The sequence below is a fragment of the Lissotriton vulgaris genome, chromosome 6 (genome assembly GCF_964263255.1).
Source record: "Lissotriton vulgaris chromosome 6, aLisVul1.2, whole genome shotgun sequence".
Lineage (NCBI taxonomy): Eukaryota > Metazoa > Chordata > Amphibia > Caudata > Salamandridae > Lissotriton > Lissotriton vulgaris.
In genome coordinates this window covers 434,451,214-434,473,359 of record NC_141694.1, presented here as the reverse complement: position 1 = coordinate 434,473,359, position 22,146 = coordinate 434,451,214, and the positions used below count along the sequence as shown (strand labels likewise).

The 22,146-nt window shown below is 43.1% G+C and overlaps 1 protein-coding gene across 1 annotated transcript in view; it reads right to left on the bottom strand.

Annotated features, from left to right (window-relative positions):
• BEND6 (BEN domain containing 6) overlaps positions 1-22,146 on the bottom strand; it is a 194,065-nt gene that overhangs the window by 102,488 nt on the left and 69,431 nt on the right. Inside the window, exon 2 of the mRNA XM_086925216.1 lies at positions 10,579-10,756. Within this exon, the coding sequence (XP_086781342.1) occupies positions 10,579-10,756 (178 nt within the window). The remainder of the gene's footprint in view (positions 1-10,578; positions 10,757-22,146) is intronic.

Genomic DNA, 22,146 nt, shown 5'->3' with positions numbered 1-22,146 from the left:
TCATCGACTTCGACAACTTTTCCGAGGATCAAAGTAACACCGAAGTGATGCCAGAAATAAAAATGACTTTTAAAGAAAATACAACAGGACTCCTTCAACAAATCAAAGAATTATATCTGGATTCACCGTTGATTGAGCATTGGATTATTTCAGGGGTTTTCATACTCCTACTATGCCTAATTTTAGTTTTAATTTTAGGAAAGTTTATTACAATTGAATGGACACAGCAAGTCAGAACATTAACCTAGTCCTCAAACCACACAGATCATCCCACGTGAAGAAAAGAGAACTGTCAACAGTAAATGTCACAGCCATTCCAATACCCGGTGGGGTAGTATGGGAGAAAACTGACTATGAGATCTATGGTCCGGTCGAGATCCTGAAGTATCCTCATCAACTGAAGGTTTCCTTAAGTGACTTTGTAAAACCTAGTACATTCTCTGATGATTGGGACTTTGATAGTATTAATGACATGATGTCTGATTTAGTAATGTCAGCTAGATTTACAGAACATGATTATTTACAAGGTTCGTCTAGTTATGAACAGTTATTCTGTTTTACACATTATGGCGATCATTATTTGCATAAATCTGCACAGCCTAGAAATGTTTTTAAGTATAATCAATGGGAACATTGTGCTACATCATCTAAAAGCAGTTCTAAAACATTATTTGAGAAATTCAAGTACTTCTCAGGGTTTAACACCAGTGATGCAGAAACGTTTTATTACAAATTGTTAGATAAAACAGGAATGAAAACAATACTGACAAACACTAAATTAATATATTCAGAAGCATTTTATGAAAAAATGATGACATTTAGTTTTGATTATTGGAAAAATAACATTGAAACAAAAACCGTTTGGGGTACAAAAGATTGACAGGTACAAGGTCTAGAAGCACTATTCAGAACCTGCATGATACCAGAACAAATGATGTTTTTAAATGACACAATTCACCAAACATCTTGTCTTGGCCTAGCTAAGATCAAAGACCTAAACAAACCGTCTATTCCGAAGCCAATACCTGATAATGCAACAACAGATATTGAGATAGACGTAACTAATATTTTACATTTTAACAGAACACATCCTGATTGGAAAAAGTTGTTAATCTGGCCTACTGACACAAACAACTGTCAAGATAGATTCCTGAACAAAACACAGGGGTTAAAAATGACCAGACAAGACCCTAGATACTCCCAGAGACAACATCCAGGGATAGTAACAACATACAGTGTAGGGAAACTCTGCCTCGAATGGCTAGGATCATCCACACTGGCTGAAATTAAGCAACACTTGTCTTTACTAAAAGATGGTGCTGATTTGCGTGATTTCATTCTTGGACCACGCAAACAGCGTCAAAAGCGTTTCATAGCGGCCAGCATCTATGCTGCGTACAACGAGGCTTGGAAAGTCACACGAATTGAAACAGCAGAAAAAATACGAGAAATTGATCGTATTAATTTGGAAAAATCACTTTCTGTAGTGGACAATGGGTTAATGAATCTGTCCTCCAGAATATATTCGTTGGACAATATTGTATCTTCTGCCTTTGACATAATAGACAGAGACTTGCTAATGTTACAGCACGGCCAATCTCATTTACGTTCTATTGTACAATTAGGCTGGACGCTGCAAAATCTTCGTTCAGGCTATGTGCCTTGGCGTTTAATCAACACAACGTCATTGTTTTCCATTTTTAACCTTACTGATAAACAAATCAGTTTGGCACAGAAAGGAGCAGACTATACAATCCTGAGCATCGAAAAACTTGAGAGATTACCATTGACAATGTCAGAAAGTCCTGTCATTGAATGGATAATACACAGGATTATCACAATTCCGATAACAACTTTCCGATTTAAAAAATGCCTTGAATACATACCTACTGGCCAGTATGAACGATTGGGTAAAGGATATGTTAAATCAGCATGGAAATTACCATACACACATTCATGCTACAGTGACAGCGACAAAAATGTATTTCTTAGTGGTGAAAACTGTAAACGTTCACTAAGCGGTATACTTTTGTGTCAGGGTATTAATTTACACGGAGCCTGTGAAGGTAATTCTAACAACCTTTCATGCCACCAGCTTGTCACACCTGCAACTCAGATAGAGCCCTTCTTTATGCAACTCGCGAATGAAAGTTACATTCTAAGAACGGATCACAGATGTTGTGGCCTTGTTCCAGGGAAAAGTTATCTCGTAAGTGGGACTTCCATGGTCAAATGCTGTATGCAAGCATTGTTCCCGAGCGGGCCTGGAGACATAGAGACTCCCATCTGGCCTCGTCTGAATCTCTATTCTATAGGAATTGATACTTTAAGCAAAATGAAGTCTGTGCTTTTGCAGACAACAGTGCCCATAACGTCATCAAAAGAGACGTATGATCTTCTAGTTGCAAGGACAGCTACGGAGGTTCATGACCTTTTACCAACAAATTGCCCCGTGCATTTCGTAGAAATGTTGAGCCAACTCCTTAACATGTCTAGTGCCACAGGCATCCCAGGCATATTTAAGACGATTTTTACGGGACTGCTAACACCATTTCAAGCAATTCTGGGAATCGTTCCTAATTTTGTCCACTCTGTTTTTGGCGGCATACCCCTATTTTTGGGACTTGTAGCAGGGATTTTATTTTTGACCCTCCTGCTTCGTTATGGCAAGCCACAGCTCAGACATGACTCCTATGGGAATGGAAGAAACAATCCCAGCAATTCGCTACCGGGACAGAATAACTAGAGTCCTTGGATTGGCCAGGCTGAGAGATCTAAACATGACCTGGTTCCTTTCATTCAGACCGATATGGCAAAATTGCATCTTACCTGTACTACGATGTATGCTAAGCGGCGATGAGTGCGTGTTGGACATCTGTCTTTCACTTCCATCAGCTGTACCAATGGATATCGATACTTTGCTCAGTCCGATAACGGCTCACGCATTGTTTGTCCCCAGCGGCTACCAATCCTGATGACGGCATTCGTTGAGACTCCTGTGCTACGACTAGGTGGTAACAGTGGAGCGAATGACAAAAGCAGCATCACCCAGGTACGACCATCTGTGAGCATTGCAGATCCCGACTTTGATGACAGCAATCATTCTCACACCTGCCAAGTTTCAGCACTATCAAATTTGGTCGAACTGTCACCTGATTTTGTAGACCAATTCTTTGAGAGCCTGTCTGATAAGATGTTCTCACCCGAACAGAAACAATAACTTTAGAGAAGCATTCCGACTCACAGCGTTCCCATGAACTCTGAATTCGGCCTTCAGTTTTGAACAACAAAAACTGCTAAAAGCATTGGAACTCTATTTTCCCCGTTCAAGCAATAATTCTTTTGAATTGAACACTTTTTAATATTCACCCTTTTTGGCACGAAAAATTCTTTGCTTAAAGTAGAACTATTCATAGAGAACAGAAGCTTCATCTTCTATTTCTAAATACATCTAGAGACATAATAACTTTACACCAGCCTCTAGCACATTTTATTGCAATGCATTTATATGTGATGAAATTATCTCGCCCTTCTTCTGTTTCAGAGATATTTCATGTGTAATTCTTTTTGCATAATCGTTCATTTATTTCATATGCTATAAGTTTTAAATGATTTCTATGCTTCAAAACGTACAGTACCTAAATTTTCACGTATTACAAATACACCTATTTCAAATGCATATATGTATTTTGGGGTGGGCAATGTTACACATGCATCTTATTGCTCTAGTTTTAGTAATTTGATGGACATGAATTTGTGGAGTGGGTGTAGCGTTCTAATCTAGGACCCTGATCGATACTGTGACCTTATGCCCCTATTCGGCTATAAATCCATTTATTCCCTATATTGGCATAACCGTTCAAGTGCAATATTCAGAAACTCGTCTCTGGCCTCACACGAACAGAGCCACATTTCAGAATAGCTTTCTCTGCCACTTCCTTTGCAACCAATTAGTGCAATGACATAGCAGAAGTTACTATCTGAGATTCCTAGATTAACACTCCGAGTTCTTCAACAAGATAAAAACTCAGCAAACCTGGAAATCCCCGCTTGCTGTGTTTTGATTAGTAATAGAACTCTAATGAGCACTGATAAACGATCACTTCCTAGTGACATCTTTATTGACGTCTTATGTCCAAAAACTTACGTCAAACAAGGCACCTTTCAGGTATAAATATTACCAACGTTGCCTTAAGCAAACGCTGCTGTGTTGCTGTCTGCCGTTGTTTCGCTAAAGCTGATGCTGCCAGCTATCTCGCTGCTGCTGAAGAAGCTGTCATGCTGATGATACCATAGCTGCTATCGCTACTGCTATCGCTGCTAACTAGCGAACGATGGTGTGGTGAACTTAGGAGCTGAACAGCCGTCCCCTGCAAGAGCCCAGCAGATGCAAGCTGCCCGCGGACGCCCCTCCTCCTCCTCCTCCTCGACGCGCTGAGAAGAGACGCTGTCTTTCTCCTGCAGAGAAATCCAGCTCCGGCGTTTCTGGTCTACCCTTGCGGGTGACTGGGATATCGAGTCCTGAGGGAGATACCAGACCTCCATCATTCTATTCCAGAGGTATGGTGTTGACTAAACCCTTAGAGAGAATTCTTGAAGCAAACCTTGGCAAAACCAACTTAACTTAAAGCTACTTACTTACTCCCCTCCCAAGTATTAGGCTTAGGTCAGGTACACTGGGGTAGGCGTAGTTAGAAGCACCAGTTGAGTATTTTAGCCTAATGTATATATGAATGTATATATGTTTTATTCCTTTTAAACCATTGTATGGCTAAGAAACCATATCAATGCTTTTACAGTATTATTTCGCAATACTTATCTTACTGTACGTATTTTTTAGAATAACAAGTCTTGCAATTGTGGCAATTCATTTCTCTTGTACGAGAAGAAAGACTGTTCAATAAATGTTACCCTTTATTGACAACGCCCGTCTCTCTATTCTCTACATATTGTGAAAGTAAACTGCACAACCACTGACTGAGTAAAATAACTGTCTATTGTTTCACACGACCCTAGAGATTGACTCTTGATCTGAGGAGCAAAGTTGTCATGTTGCACGGTTGTTGGAAAACTGAATCCCTTCTTGTCTGTGCCAGGGAAGCTGATCACTTCCTATTCAGTCAAGAAAGTTTCCAGTGACCTCTGAGCTAGTTGGTAACAAACCCAATTAAGTTTAGCATAGTCAGTGGAGGCCTGGAAGATCCGCACTTCTACGTCGATACTACTGTTTATGTTATTCCAATGCGCAGGGCCTATTGGGAAAATAGAAACGACACTACAGTGGGTGCTTAAAAGCCCATGGTGAGGGTAAGCAGCTGCAGCCCCTCTTCTCCTGGGGCAGGTATTATGGGACTCGTAGTCCCAGGCAGCAACTCAGCAACAAGTCTCTGTGAGTATCCTCTTTTGTTTAATTTTGGCCCTGGGTGTGCCTCCCCGGGCCTCTCGAGGATCGGGTAGGGGGACTGCAAATGTAAATGTAAATGTAAATGTAAATGTAGAGCGGTGGGCTCCCCAGTGCATAAACATAATAAATGCAGACCGGCAACCATTTTATTTTTCTGTCCCACATCAGTCCCTCAGGATCGTGACATTTTTTGCTGATTCTTTTCTTTTGGGCACTAGCGGTTTCTGCAGGGTCCCCCCATGGGGCCGTTAGAGTCAGGGTATTCATACCATGCCCCTAATACTATTTTTTATTTTTTTATTTCAGGACAGGGGACTATATCTCTGAGTCCTGTAATTGCTGCCAGCAAAATTTTTCTCATGTTTCTGGCAGTCAGTCAGAGCGTTTGCAGGAGCGAGATGGCCCAAGGAAAAAAAGCTCCCTGGGCAATAAGGACACTCTATTTTTAAATTGCCGCTCAAGAAACTCTTGCTGATCCAACCATTCAGCTATACAATTATTTTTCAACCTTAATTTCTCAGAAACTGCTGAACGTATTTACGCCAAATCACAGAAAGCACAATCAGAGGATCAAGATCTAGCTTCCTGCAGAATTTGGTATAATTCCTTTAAGAACTGCGGGTCTCTAGTTGGCAGAGGTAGGTAACTTTGTCCAAGTAGGGGCTGTTGCTTCGAGTCAGGGTAAGGGAGATACACTCTTCGAGTAACCCATGCTCACCTTCTTAGTAGTGTGGCACGAGCAGACAGGGTTATCTCAAAGGCAATGTGTAAAGTATTTGTACTCAAAACACACAGTAACACAGTGATACAACCACAAATGGACACCACACCAGTTTACAAAAATAAAGTATCTTTATCTAAACTGAACAAGACGAAAACGAGAAAACATCCAACATACATGTAGTAAAAAAGGCCCTTCAAAATAGTTAATTCAAAAATAGAGCTTGTAGAAAACAAAAGGCTTCACCTGGGTCTATTACAATGTCGTGACAGCAATAACTCCAAAGTACGGCTCCGAACGCACGCTGTGTGGCGTCAGGCATGGAGTCACACAAACCCCCAAACAAACAGTATCTTGGAAAACTAAGTCTATGATGAGGCACGGCTTCGAGGAGGGGAAGCGATGCATCATGTCTGCGAGGAGGAGAAATGTGGAAACTAGGACAGGGGAAGTCGGTTGTGTCAGTGATGAGGCATTGGTTCTGGTGCAGCGATGTGAAGTCGGCGAGTTTGTGGAGTCACCCTCAGTGGTTATCGGCGCTGTGATAACAGGATGCAGGTACTGGCGATGACAGAGTCGGTGCGAGCACTGGCATCAGGAATACCATTAACTGCAGGCTTCAGCAGGCGTTGAAGCACATCAGAGCTGCGATGCAGGCTGGGCTGTACGTCGTGCACTTCATGAGCGATGCCCGGTGCCTTTGCAGGTTGCTGCATCACGGCGGTGTCTCTGACGGCATGGGAGATTACTTTTCCTGCTTCTCTTAAGTTCAGCTCCCAACAGCCAGAACAAACTCTAGAGGTCCAAAACTGTAACAGACACCTCCTGGCAGGTCAAAACACTCAGCAGTAGAGTTCAGGGGAGCTGGGGATGAAGTCTTTGTGTCCCTGAGACTTCAAAAAAGGAGGCTAGCACACAAATGCCCTTGGAGATTCTTCTTCAGGCAGGTTTCCCAGCAAAGTTCCAGTTTTTGTCCTTTCCTTGGCAGAAGCAGCAACTGCAGGCCAACCCCACATAGCACACAGCAAAGGGGCAGTACTCCTCCTCACAGCTCTCCAGCTCTTTTCAAGGTTCCTCTTTAGTCCAGAAGTGATCTAAAGTTTTGCGGATTAAGGTCTACTATTTATATCACATTTTGTCTTCTTTCTTCTTTGTGCAAGGGTCTCTGAGCCCAGTTGAAACCAGTTCTGTCCTCACTGGTGCAGTATGACCACAGGGGGTGGAGACAGCATTGTGCAAGAAAGACAGGCCCTATTCAGGTGCAAGGAAATCTACTACCACTACTCTAAAATGCAGCCAAGGTCTATTCAGCTCAGTTCTGAATTATCCAGAAAGGGTCAGCCACACCTCAAGTTTCCCAGTGGATGTCTACAGTGAAAGCACATCCCTAGCCCCTTTCACTCTAAAACCAGACAGTCAATCCACAAACAGGCAGAGGCACACTGAATGGTTAAACAAGAAAATGCCCACTTTCTAAAGTGGGCATTTCCCCAGGCTCTCCACATCACTGGTAGGGTGGTGTGGAGTGCAATAAAATGATGGATGTAGGCCCAGATCTTTGTACTGGGGTGAATGTAAGACATTGTTCTGCATTCTGTCCATCAACTGTGTTTTTTACACATTCTAAAAGTGGCATTTTCAAACACACAATTTAAAAACTATTGTTACTAAAAGATTTATTAAATCCTGAGTTCAGAGAGACTAAACGTTATCTTCTATCTTGTCCCAATGGAAAGTTATACTTGTAAGATGTTACAAAGTATCTCACATTCTATCCTATGGTACAGATAGCCTTTTAATAGTGAAAAAATGGAATTGGCAGTATTTCACCATCAGGACATGTCACACACACCAGTACATGTCCTACCTTTCACGCACACTGCACCCTGCCCATGGTGGCACACTGATATTTACAACAAGGGGTGGTGAGGGACAGAGTCTCTGAATTAAGCAGAAAGCTCTCACCCAGTCAAGAGATCAGGGCTAGATCCAACACCGTTTTTTAGCTCACTGCACCATCCCAGTTTCAGAACCTGGCTGTATGCAAATTAGTCTGTTCCTGTCTCAGTGCATGATGGGAACAGGGCAAACCAAACTACAAAAGCCAATTCTTACACTGGGAAGGAAACAAGCTCCCGGGGACCGGTTTCTGGCATTACAGCCGTCTTCGGCCCGGTTTGCTTGAATCCTGATGGTGCAATGAGCAAGGGTCTCACATCTGAGAATACCCTTCCACGCTTAGGGTGGACAAAAATATTTACAACAAGGGGTGGTGAGGGACAGAGTCTCTGAATTAAGCAGAAAGCTCTCACCCAGTCAAGAGATCAGGGCTAGATCCAACACCGTTTTTTAGCTCACTGCACCATCCCAGTTTCAGAACCTGGCTGTATGCAAATTAGTCTGTTCCTGTCCCAGTGCATGATGGGAACAGGGCAAACCAAACTACAAAAGCCAATTCTTACATTGGGAAGGAAACAAGCTCCCGGGGACCGGTTTCTGGCATTACAGCCGTCTTCGGCCCGGTTTGCTTGAATCCTGATGGTGCAATGAGCAAGGGTCTCACATCTGAGAATACCCTTCCACGCTTAGGGTGGACAAAAATATTTACAACAAGGGGTGGTGAGGGACAGAGTCTCTGAATTAAGCAGAAAGCTCTCACCCAGTCAAGAGATCAGGGCTAGATCCAACACCGTTTTTTAGCTCACTGCACCATCCCAGTTTCAGAACCTGGCTGTATGCAAATTAGTCTGTTCCTGTCCCAGTGCATGATGGGAACAGGGCAAACCAAACCACAAAAGCCAATTCTTACACTGGGCCAGGGACAGACTGATTTGCATATAGCCAGGTTCTGAGCTGGGATGGGGCAGTGAGATAAATAACGGTGATGGATCAAGCCCTGATCTTTGGACTGGGTAAGAGTGGTCTGTTTAACTCAGACACTCTGTTCATCACCACCCCCTTTTCTAAATCGTTTTTGGCCACTATAGGTGTGGCAGGGTATACTCAGACATGAGTCCCTTTTTCACTGCTCCATCAGGATTCAAGCAAGCCGGGCCGAAGAAGGCTGGAATGCCAGAAACCGGTCCCCGGTAGCTTGTTTCCTTTCTGGTGAAGAATTGGCTTGGTAGTTTAGTCTGCCCTGTTCCCATGATGCACTGGGCCAGGGACAGACTGATTTGCATATAGCCAGGTTCTGAGCTGGGATGGGGCAGTGAGATAAATAACGGTGATGGATCAAGCCCTGATCTTTGGACTGGGTAAGAGTGGTCTGTTTAACTCAGACACTCTGTTCATCACCACCCCCTTTTCTAAATCATGGTGGCACACTGGGCATTCCTGAGGGGTGCCTTACATGTAAGAAAAGGGAAGGTTAGGGCCTGGCAAGTGGGTGCACTTGTCAGGTCGACATGGCAGTTCAAAACTACGCGCAGACACTGCAGTGGCAGGTCTGAGTTACATTTGCAGGGTTACGTACGTGGGTGGCACAATCAGTGCTCCAGGCGACTAGTTGCATTTGATTTACAGGTCCTGGGCACAGTCACTGCACTTTACTAGGGACTTACAAGTCAATCAAATATGCCAATTATGGATCACCAATTGCAATAACAATTTGTACAGGGAGCACTTGCACTTTGACACTAATTAGCAGTGGCAAAGTGCCCAGAGCATTTAAGCCAGTGTCAAAAATACAGGAGGTAGAGGTAAAAAGTCAGGGGAAACCATGCCAAAGATGCCAAGTCTAACAATTCCATTAAGCAGCTTTTGCTGTAGCCCTGCCTAAAAAGTCAATGAAAAATGCATGGGATTTTGCTTTTGGGACCCTACTTTTTCTCAGCCCCCGCTTGACGAATCACCCCAAAACTTTCCAGGAAAGAGCTGAGGTGGATGAACATTTGTTTTTGGGAACGTTTTGTGAAGATTTGTCAAAAGGGGCCAAAGTTATTAGCTAAACAAAAAATACTCTTTCTATTGAAAGGCCTAACCATAACTACCTAGTGGTGACAGTCACTAGGTCATATATTATCATCAGGTGACATATTTGTGAAATTAAGTACAGTAAAACCTACACTTACCTACATGTACGTACCTTCACAAGATTTTTGTGCACAATATTTATGTAGGACTTACATTTTCTAGTAGTATACCCCGATATTGGAAACACAATCATTCAAATGGGGCAGTGGGTAGATAGAGTAATTTATATTGGAAACACAATCATTCAAGTGGGGCAGTTGGTAGATAGAGTAATTTGTACACAGGCTGTAATAAGAGTAATTAAAATAAAGTGTTTTGAAAACGCAAAGGAAAGTTTCCAGTTACTGCCCTAATAAGCAATGAAATACAAGCACACAATATAAGAATATATGTAACGGCTCTTCAAGAAAAGCCTATTTTACTAGTTCGCCTGCTTAGTCCTGCTATTAACTGTGTTTTGGCTTGTAGCAAACATTACCTTGAAGAAGGACCAATGACTGCCTCAGTCGTGAATTCTCTCTCATCGAGTGTGCCAGCTTTCTCTTCAGACTCCTTATTTTGGCATACAGCTCCAACTTCGATACATGATACATAGGATCATCTTCTTCGCTGCTGCTGTCACTGTACAGTAAGGCACTTGGAGACTGATGCTCCTCCTGAAATTAGACAAATAAATTAAGGCACCGTAGACTCTCTGCCTACCACAGAACCCTTCCTTCACCATGATTGCACTGCCGTACACAACTCACTACTGCTGTTAAAATCAATGCTAAATTTGAGCAGGTGGTTTCTGGTGCTCTGCACCAGAACTTCATTATCAAGACCGGCACTTATGACAGGCTGCCACATAATGTCACTGTTTGTCTAATTGAAAGGTCAGCACAATAACAGTTGTTTATTAGTTCAATATACATTAAAAATGACTAATACATGCCACCCAAACCATTCTTATAGCTTTGGGAGCCTGAAATAGTCTAAAATTTCGCAATTGTAGATGTGTGATGGTTAATTGTTGTGTTGGTACTGACACTGACAGGATTTATAGGAGAAATATCTGTAAGCAGCGGTGCCTCCAGACAAGGACCCCGGCCCTTATTTATTTATTTACAAATTAAGCACTGGTTATCATACTCTTTTCTGCATTACTGAAAAATAAAAACATATAACAGCCACTGATTGAACTGATTTCTGTCTAACTAAATGAGTCAAATGCCTTACCTTTGACTAAGTAACATCGTTCTTTTGCAGGAATATATCAATTAAAGCAGCTGTGACTAAAAACTCCAGAGATACTTACTGGAGTAAGTTAATACTCTAACAGCATCTTTTGTCAACATGAATGGATATCTCAATGGTTTATCACATCTCGTATCACTACTCATAATGTAACAAATGCAAGACTTTAAAAAAAAATCCCTTAAAATGGTACAACCACTGTACCGTTCATCTTAGGAAACGCTGCAGTCACACACTTCTGTTTTCTACCACAGTAGTTTCAGAACTTTAGACTTTCTCAAAGCAGAAACCGAATGAAGCCATCACAGAGCCAGTAGGATGGTAGTGGCTGTGTATATCCATATAAACAACTACGCCTTCCAGAACAAGTGCTACAGGATAGGTAAAATAGTCTAGCTCCAATTAGGTTTTCCCACAGTGATGCCATCTCAATAAAAAGTCTTACAATACCCCTCAGGAGAAGGGAAAACTCAGACACATGTTGTAGGGCCTAATGGTGTTTCTATACAACTTTCTATACACGTTGTTCTTCACCTTGATATATATCAGCTGTCACTGAATGTGAGCAATTATACCTCTGTGTGATAGTTACCTAAACGTTCTGCTTGCAGTTTTGCATTTTCTGTTTTGTGTACATATCTATGGCTATTTTTGCTATATTTATGCGGTTGTAGTACAATAATTTGTGGCTTTCTTTTACATACCCTAGTTTTCTCTGTAGTTCATCAACAGTTTCTTCGTCATGCATTTTTCTCTCCTTATGCCCGGACCCTTTTAATCAAAGTTAACATATTCTGTTCCATTTCTGTCGTTCACAGAGATACAAACGACAATGCTCGTCCATTCAGCCTAATGGACAGAGAACATTTAGCACACAAACTTAAAAAAGTTTTCTGATTTACTTTTGCTAGCTCAATTCTAATGTCTTCTATCTGTAAAATACATTGTATTTGTCTCCAGTATCTCTTCTTAATTTTTGCTTAAGGGTCCACAACTTAAGCTCTGCTCTTTTTTTAGATCAATTTTTTAAGTTTGTATGCTACGCCTGTAATGTTGACTAGCACTTCTACCATTTACTTGTATTCTGGGGATATGTACTAGGACTGTATGAAGTTAATTTTATTTATTTCCGGAGAGGCAGCTGCAACAGCATTGGCTCTGCAAGGTGGCTTTGTCGGTATGGATGGCATTATGACATTCTTGGCGACTACACAAGGAGCTGTTCTTTGAAACGCATCATGGAACTTTCGGATGCCATTTTGTTTTCTAGGTGCACGCAAAGGTTCCATTGGTAGAGGAGAGCTGTACTCTGTTGGTCATCCTGGAGTTGCATAAAAGAGGTTTTGTTTATGCTTAGCAGTTAACCTGATGTCTGTCTTCCAGTTTTGCCTTCTGTCCTTTCAGTCACTTGCTTGTTTTCAGCTTGTTCTCCTTTCAGATACCTGCCTGTTCTCCACTCTTTTTGTTTCATTCAACCACCCCAAAATCCTACCTGTGTGTGCAGTGAGCTGGTACTCAGGCTTGCTTTGTAGACGAAGAAAAACATAGTAATCACATATCTATTGTGTATGTGGGATCCTTACTCCTACTGCTAATCACAACTGCTAATGTGTTTCAAAGACAAGACATTTACAGCCTGATTCATCAAGCCGAAATCGGCTCGCAAAGGGCCAGATTCTGAGAATCTGGCCCTTTGCGAGCGCTATTTTTGCATTTGGGATTCATCATCCCAAATGCAAAAATCGGTAATAGTGATTTCGCTATTTTGCGAGGAATTACATTAAAGGAATCTCTATTTGAGATTCCTTAAATGCAATTCATCATCCATTTAAAAATTGCGAATTCGCAATTTCGGCCCGCTATTTACCGCGAGGTCAAACCTCGTGGTAAATAGCGAAAACTTAGAAAAATGCTTTTAAAAGCATTTTTTTAAGTTGCATGTTGCACACACACATGTCCTTTGGACATGTGTGTGCGCAACACCTGTTTCAATTTGCATTTAAGGGGTGCTACAGGGTGTCCTTTGGACACCCCTGGCACCCTTTAAATCGCTATCTTATTTGCGATTAGCTAATTGCTAATCGCAAATAAGGAATACTCCCCATTCATTCCTATGGGCCTTTTGGCCCATAGGAATGAATGGGGAGTTATTCCTTATTTGCGATTAGCAATTTGCTAATCGCAAATAAGGAATGTGTAGGAATCGCAATTCTTTTTGCGATTCCTACATGAATCCCGTTTTGCGAGTCTGTAATAGCGATTCCTTATGAATCGCTATTATAGACTCGCAAAACGGGTCTATGATGAATCAGGCTGTTAATTTCCTTCCACGTATGCTGCACCAGGCTCATGTAAAGTCTATAAAAGACTGTATAGTGGCCTATGAATTTGACAGGGGTGAGGAAGTTTCAACAAGGCTTCTAAAGAGCCAAACTCTTCCCTGTGGATGAGTTTGAAGATAGATACATGTCTGGGCAAATTTCATCAAGTAGGTAGAGACAATAATTAAAAGCCCTTGTGACCTTTCAAATGCCTGTCTCGATATTGATCCACCTTTCAACTATAACTGAATCTACCATCTCTTTATATGGGTAGGATCATAGACAGAGTAGTTGCTACAAGACTGGAGAATAGTTCAGAAGCAGTGAACTGCTCCTAAACCAAAGCGTCCAGTTAGAGAGTGGGTCATTAAATTAAGTCTGCTTTGATATCTTTTGCTTAGTGTGGATCCTGAATATCCGCTACTACAGAATACCATCGGAAACATATCGTGGATAGAATATCGAAGGACATAATATCAAAAGGTAAGTATGCATAGATTTTCTATACCTAACTCCACATCTGCATACCTTGAAGAAATATATATTTTACCTATTGGTGGTCGCTAGTAGGTAGTTATAGTTGGGACCTAGTTTCCATAGAAAAAGTGTTTTTTGTTTTGCTAATAACTTTGACGCCGTTTGCCAAATCTTCATAAAATTTTAACAAGCATTTGCAATGCAATAGGTCTCGCATTAGGAAAGTTTGAGCTATTGGTATTGTAAATGACAAATCTTTTATTTATGTGTTGGTTTTGAATATAGCGAAAATAATAACTTTGTCATTTACAATGCCAATAGTTTTAACTTTCGCAAATGTGACACCTATAGTATTTGTAATGCATTATGTGTTGTATTTACGTGACTTAGATGTATTGATATTACAAATAACAATGGCTTTTATTTTTTTAAATAATTAATACTTAAATAAAAGTTATTGTAATTTATAATGACAATAGCTTAAACTGTTGTAAATAACTTTTGTGAAGATTATGTTCAGTGTATTTTATTGTGACGAAAATCCAAGAACAGAAGTGAAATATTAACATCTTTTTGTGACATTTGTAATAAAGCTTGAAACATTGAGAGAACATATTTAAACCAGTTGTTGTTGAATGGTTGCACAGATTGATGCTGTGGTGGCGCTGAGTATTGTTGTGTTGGTGCTGAGTGATGCTGTGGTGGTGCTGAGTGATGCTGTGGTAGTACTGAGTGATGCTGTGGTGGTGCTGAGTGATGCTGCGGTGGTGCTGAGTGATGCTGTGGTGGTGTGATAGATAGATACAAGTGTGATAGATAGATAGAGGGAGGGTGATAGATAGAGGGAGGGTGATAGATAGATAGATAGAGGGAGGGTGATAGATAGAGGAAGGGTGATAGATAGATAGATAGAGGGAGGGTGATAGATAGAGGAAGGCTGATAGAGGGAGGGCGATAGATAGATAGATAGACAGATAGATAGATAGATAGATAGATAGATAGATAGATAGATAGATAGATAGATAGATAGATAGATAGATAGATAGATAGATAGAGTGAGGGCGATAGATAGAGTGAGGGCGATAGATAGAGGGAGGGTGATAGAGTGAGGGCGATAGATAGAGTGATAGAGTGAGGGCGATAAATAGAGTGATAGAGTGAGGGCGATAGATAGAGTGAGGGCGATAGATAGAGTGAGGGCGAAAGATAGAGTGAGGGCACTAGATAGAGTGAGGGCGATAGATAGACTGAGGGAGATAGATAGATAGAAGGCGATAGAGTGAGGGCGATAGATAGATAGAGGGCGATAGATAGAGGACGATAGATAGAGTGAGGGAGGGTGATAGAGTGAGGGTGATAGATAGAGTGATGGAGTGAGGACGATAGATAGATAGAGGGAGGGTGATAGAGTGAGGGTGATAGATAGAGTGATAGAGTGAGGGCGATAGATAGAGTGAGGGCGATAGATAGAGTGAGGGCAATAGATAGAGTGAGGGCGCTAGATAGATAGATAGATAGATAGATAGATAGATAGAGTGAGGGCGATAGATAGAGTGAGGGCGATAGATAAAGTGAGGGCGATAGATAGATAGATAGAGTGGGGCCGATAGATAGAGTGAGGGCGATAGATAGAGTGAGGGCGATAGATAGAGTGAGGGTGATAGATAGAGTGAGGGCGATAGATAGAGTGAGGGCGATAGATAGAGTAAGGGTGATATTATGTGGCGTGTAATTATGTGGCACTGAGTGGTATTTGGAGTGTATGTTGCGTTGAGCACAGTGTAATTGTGTAGCATATAATTATGTGGCACTGAGTGGTATTATGAGGACTGTATGTTGGATTTAATTAGAGTGTAATTGTGAGGCGTGTAATTATGTGGCACGGAGTGGTAATGTTTGGAGTGTATGTTGCATTGAGCGCAGTGTAATTATGTAGCATATAATTATGTGGCACTGAGTGGTATTGTGTGGAGTGTGTGTTGCATTCAGTAGAGTGTAATTATGTGGCGTGTAATTATGTGCCACTGAGTGGTATTTGGAGTGTATGTTGCATTGAGTGCAGTATAATTATGTAGCGTGTAATTATGTGGCACTGAGTGGTATTTGGAGTGTATGTTGCATTGAGTGCAGTGTAATTATGTGGCGTATAACTATGTGGATGCAGAGTGTGCGAGGGTGCAGAGTGTGTGAGTGTGCAGGGTGTTTGAGGGTGCAGGGTGTTTGAGGGTGCAGGGTGTGTAAGGGTGCAGGGTGTTTGAGGGTGCAGGGTGTGTAAGGGTGCAGGGTGTGTGAGGGTGCAGGGTGTGTGAGGGTGTAGGGTGTCTGAGGGTGCAGGGTGTATAAGGGTGCGGGGTGTGTGAGGGTGCGGGGTGTGTGAGGGTGCGGGGTGTGTGGTCTAAAGTAGTGGGAAGGTGCGGGGTGTGAGGGTGCGGGGTGTGAGGGTGCGGGGTGTGTGAGAGTGCAGGGTGTGTGAGGGTGTGGGGTGTGTGGTCTAAAGTAGTGTGAAGGTGCGGGGTGTGTGAGGGTGCAGGGTGTGTGAGGGTGCAGGGTGTGTGAGGGTGTGGGTTGTGTGGGTGCAGGTTGTGAGGGTGCGGGTTGTGTGAGGGTGCAGTGTGTGTGTGCATTGTGTGTGGTCTAAAGTAGTGTGAGGGTGCAGTGTGTGCATGTGGCCTAAAGTAGTGTGAGTGCACACTGTGTGAGTGCGCAATATGTGAGTGCGCAGTGTGTAAGGGCGCAATGTGTGAGTGGGCAGTGTGTGAGTGGGCAGTGCATGAGTGGGCAGTGTGTGAGTGGGTAGTGTGTGAGAGCACAGTGTAATGAGAGAGCAATATACTTATATACTGGATATATAACAGGTATTTTCAATTATGTGTAAGTTGTTATTTTTTTTAAAACAAGGGATATGAGTGAAGTAATGAGTACGGTAAACAAACAGGGGTGCAGTGTGTGAGAGTGCAGTGTGTGAGGGTGCAGTGTCTGAGGGTGCAGAGTGTGTGTGGGAGGGTGCAGAGTGTATGAGGGTGCGGAGTGTGTGATGGTGCGAAGTGTGTGAGGGTGCGGTGTGTGAGGGTCTGGGGTGTGTGAGGGTGCGGGGTGTGTGAGGGTGCGGGGTGTGTGAGGGTGCAGGGTGTGTAAGGGTGCAGGGTGTGTGAGGGTGCAGTGCGTGTGTGCATTGTGCGTGGTCTAAATTAGTGTGAGGATGCAGAGTGTGTGAGGGTGCGGGTGTGTGAGGGTCCGGGGTGTGTGAGGGTGTTGGGTGTGTGAGGGTGTGTGGTGTGTGTGTGCGTGTGCATTGTGTGTGGTCTAAAGTAGTGTGAGGGTGCAGTGTGTGTGGCCTAAAGTAGTGTGAATGCACAGTGTGCGAGTGACAGTTGAGAGGGAGCGAGGGCAGTGAGAGAAGAGAAAAGTAATTGGTGAGATGAAGTAGAAAAGGCAGGTGAGCTAGAAAGGGAGGTTCCTTTAAAGACAGGCGAGGCAGTGGAGGAGTGTGAGTACGGGAGAGCAGAGTGGAGAGAGACGGTGCGTGGAGTAGAAACCGTGTGCCCTGTGAGAGCAGGGTATGCTGCGGGGAGGGGGGGTGGATGTGTTCTGGCAGAGATATGTGTGAATCTCACCAATCAAAGGCTAGCGTGAGCAGCAAGGTAGATGCTTATTAGGATGGAGCGTGAGAAACAAAACGTGCGGCCATTAAAAACAAGCAATGCGCGCTCTGTGCTGGGGGAGGGGGAGGGCCATTAAAGGAAGGGGGCGCAGAGGAACCTGTGAGAACTCGCGGCGGAGATCAGAGGAAGGGTGGGAGGGACATTGGCGAGCGAGCATATGGAGGGGTTAGGGGGTGTGCAGCCTGGTGAGCTGAATGCGTGTGGCAGCAAAGGCAGAGAGCGGCGAGCGCACACGAAGTGCCTGGTGGCAAATGGAAGATGTGCACAATGTGCATCGTTGTGGAGATGCAGAAAGCATACATAACGAATACTAAAGTGTCCAAAAAAACAAAAATAACCTAAAAAATAGGTTTTAGCATAGTGTGCCGCCAAACTAGCATGTTTCTACTCCTGCCAGCGTATCCATATATATAACACAAGTGGAAACACACCAAAAAGCAGCCATGCCTATTAGCTTTGTCAATAGTTGTTCCTACATAAAGATTTAACAAAAAAATAAAGCTTTGCTATATAAAAAAAATACACTTTTGTTCGTATGTGCTAATTTGTAGCATAAGACAAACGATTGCGGCTTTCAGGGAGCAGAATCGTGTCACAGTCCTGGCCCACCATTCTTTAATTATGGAAAACCTTGTGATCACTGTGGCTACAGAAATCAACATAAACGTTGTTTGTATGTAATTAACCAATTAGGGTCGAGTTATAGCGCAGGCTCACAAAAAATACATAAACGTTGCGTTTGTAGAATGTAACTATGGACTATGTAAAATGGTCCAATACATTAGGACTGAGAATGTGCTACATACAATTGTCTAAAAATCAAATGGCATTGCAAACCCTGAAATGCTCCAAAGTTAAAATCTTGTCTTTACCTGATTTTTAAAACTTTACTTTCATGATACAGATGTAAGTCTGTAAATACAATGCAATAAATACAGCTAGGTTTGATTAACAAAATGCAGACAGAAAGTCCGCTATAGTGTGATGTTTCGGTGACAAATCCAGCACTTGAGAAATGAAAGTAGGAGACGTTAATTAAAAGCTACGTAGACAAGCTACACAGATTGTAATCTATTTGGAGGCTGCATCTGTGGGATGCAAATTAACCACAGCAGGATGCTAAACTTGTGCTGGCACGTAGGAAGGGAGAAAAAAGCATCGACAACTACAGCATGGTAAAAGACATGTTACTATATATTTGTGTAACTAGTGGCTACGTAAGACTGTGCAATACTTTAGGTTCGAGTTAGCACAATATACAATAGCCCAAAAACCAAATAAAAATTAAAACCTAAAATGCTGCAAAGGTAAACTGGGATTTTTTCCTCTAGGGTGACGGTAAAAACAGACAGCTCAATCGGCACATGTTGCAGCACCTACTTGGACCTGGCACACTTAAAGCCCTGAGTAAAGTGTAGTGCGAATAATAATTAAATATATGGAAGACATTCGCAACTAATAAAAACACTCCCAAAGCACAAATAAGCTAAAATGTAGGTTTTAGCATAGTGTGCCAATAACACCTTTAAAGTACTCGGGCTGTGTGTGTGTGCCCGGGAAGCAGCCGGAGCAGGAGCTGCCATACAGGACGGGTGGGGGTTGCCTGAATCCCTTTTAGCCTAATGGCGTTGCGCGCTTGACCAGCAGCAAAGTGCTTCGATATATTTGTGCAGCGCATGAACAACTTAAAAAAAATGTAAACTACACCTACAAGCAGCAATGCATATGTAACATAGGTAAAATAACACCTACAAGCAACTATGACTTTTGGCTTTATCAATGGTTGCAACAGCACACATATTTAGAAAAAACAAAGGCTTTGCTCTACAAATAGTAATGGTTTACTTCTTATGGGCAACAATGTAGCATAAGGCAAATGTTGCCGACTTTGGAGTTCGAATCATAGCGCAAGTCCACAAAGAAACAAACGTCGGGTTTCTGTAATCCAACTTGGGGCTATGTAAAACGGTGCAATACGTGAGGGCAAAGTTAGCGCTATATACAATTGCCCACAAAATAAATACAAATTAAAACCCAGAACTGCTGCAAAGGTAAAATCGACTTTTCCCACTTAAGGTGACGGAAAAAATGAAGAACATTATCGGCGCCCGTCGCAGCACTTGCTTGGACCCGGCCCATTTAAAGCGCTATGTAAGTGTAGCACTCATAATGTGTAAACATGTACAAGATAAATGAATGCCACTTTGGAAAATTATTCAGAAAAGGGGGTGGTGATGGACAGAGTATCTGAATTAAGCAGAACACTCCTACCCAGTCCAAAGATCAGGGCTTGATCCATCACCGTTTTTTAGCTCACTGCACCATCCCAGCTCAGAACCTGGCTACATGCAAATTAGTCTGTCCCTGGCCCAGTGCATCATGGGTGATAAATAAAATATTACCCTGTCGGAATTTCTATACTTTAAACAATGGGTCATGCATATAATGAGAGGCAGAGTCCGTGGTGTCCGATTCTAAAGGGCTTTATTTCAGTAACTCGAGTTAAGGGAGAATCGGGTTACATCACCACTCAGGTTCAGGAAGGGTCTTCTGAACTTTATTCACAGAGTACATTATTTATACATAAAACATACATTACATTGCATAGAGAAGGAGGAGCGCTCCAGGCAGAGCAAGAGAAAGAGAGATAAGAGCATATGGGCGTGCAAGGGGCGTATATGTGGGCGTTCACATGAGGAGTCATAGGTGAGTCACATGAGGAAATATACATTTTATTGTCAAGAAATGTTCCCTAACGTGTACCCCACCGTCTCCATGTACGAGCTTAAAGTGCATGTAACTTCCCTCCTGTGCCAGCTATGAAGACGCAAATACATTTGCGTCCAACGTTAACATGTCCCCTTTCAGATCCACTCTGAATGGGTCGGATATTCCGTTCCTAGGTATGCCATGCCACCGTCTTTGTATGGTGCACTTTCACGTATTTCTGGCTCTGTGCGAGCTAGGCCCTGTTTTCTGTCATCGAGCCTTTTCTCAAAGTCATCTCTGCCTCCTGAAACTGCAGCGTGGGATGCCCCCCCGTGAACTCTGTCCTACTCCCTGCGAGGCGAGCGGGGCCTGGCTCGGCCTGCTTGCCTGCCAAAGACAGTATTTTACCTTCACATTATCAGTATAGCCAAGCTCAGCTTCCCGAAAACACATTCCAGTCCAGCAGAATAGATAAACAACCTCCCAGCTGCAGAGCAAAGTGCCCGGCCTTTCTGTCTCCAGACAAGTAATTCACAGTTCCCGTTACCATGGTAGGCCCATGGCCCCCCGCTTTACACTCAGACACGTAGGCACATATGCACGTATTCATAGTCAAGTATAGGACAGCCTCTGCCCAAGAGACCTTTCCCTCTAGATAATATGGTTCCCAAACATCAGATATCAGATATGATATAGGAACGAGTTGATCTGACATGCCAGACTTCTGTCTCTTCCCTCTAGTGTAAATGTCAAGTCCCCTGCATCTTCCAGCTTCACGTCAATCACACGTCATGCAGCTGCGCGCGCATCCAGACCTCAGATTTCTGCTGACATTGCAAGATTATGCTATGTACCCACCCACTTGTGACACTTTCATGTGACGTTTCTAGCACACACCTCTGTGTTCACGCCTAGTTCACGCCTTCTGATTACGTATTGCTACCACATGTGTGCTCTTATCTTTTTTCTCTCAGCTGTTACGCCTACTGTATTGGTTTCCATTATGTGCTTTAAGTATAAAAGTTATGTATTATCAATAAAGTATGCTCTATCCCTTCCTGAACCCCAGTGGTGTCAGGAACCCGATATCCGGTTCGAGAACCATTCCTTTTTAAGGAATAAAACCCCTAAGAACTCTAACACCACGGACTCTGCGTCTTTCTTTCCGATTGAGTTATTTTATTTTTAGTACTTACCTGCATAGAAATTAGGACGGTAATTAAATATTTACCACATTAATTTGGCGCCCGAACAGGGACCCCTCCCCCACCCCACGCGCCGGTTGGTGCGTTGCAACCTTTGCCCCCTGTCATAAGTCAAGACGGACAACTACGCGTACCTGCAGGATTTCCTGTATCTCCCTCAGGCCTACGGAGGTGACGGAGACTGCGATCAGCACCCAGACGAGGCGGTGAGGAGTGCGGAGGATCCCGACCAGAGCCTAGCCGAAAGAAGCAAGGTCCGAGGTGTCAAGAGGCCCACCAGTTCCGAAGTATTCACGTATCGAGTCGAGTCGAGTCCAGTCCAGTCCGGTCCAGTCGAGTCGAGTTTTCCGAGGCCTTCTGTTCCGTGCTTCCCGGTGAGTACCGTTGCTGGGGACGCATCTAGACGGGTGCATTATTATGTACCCGGTAAAGACGG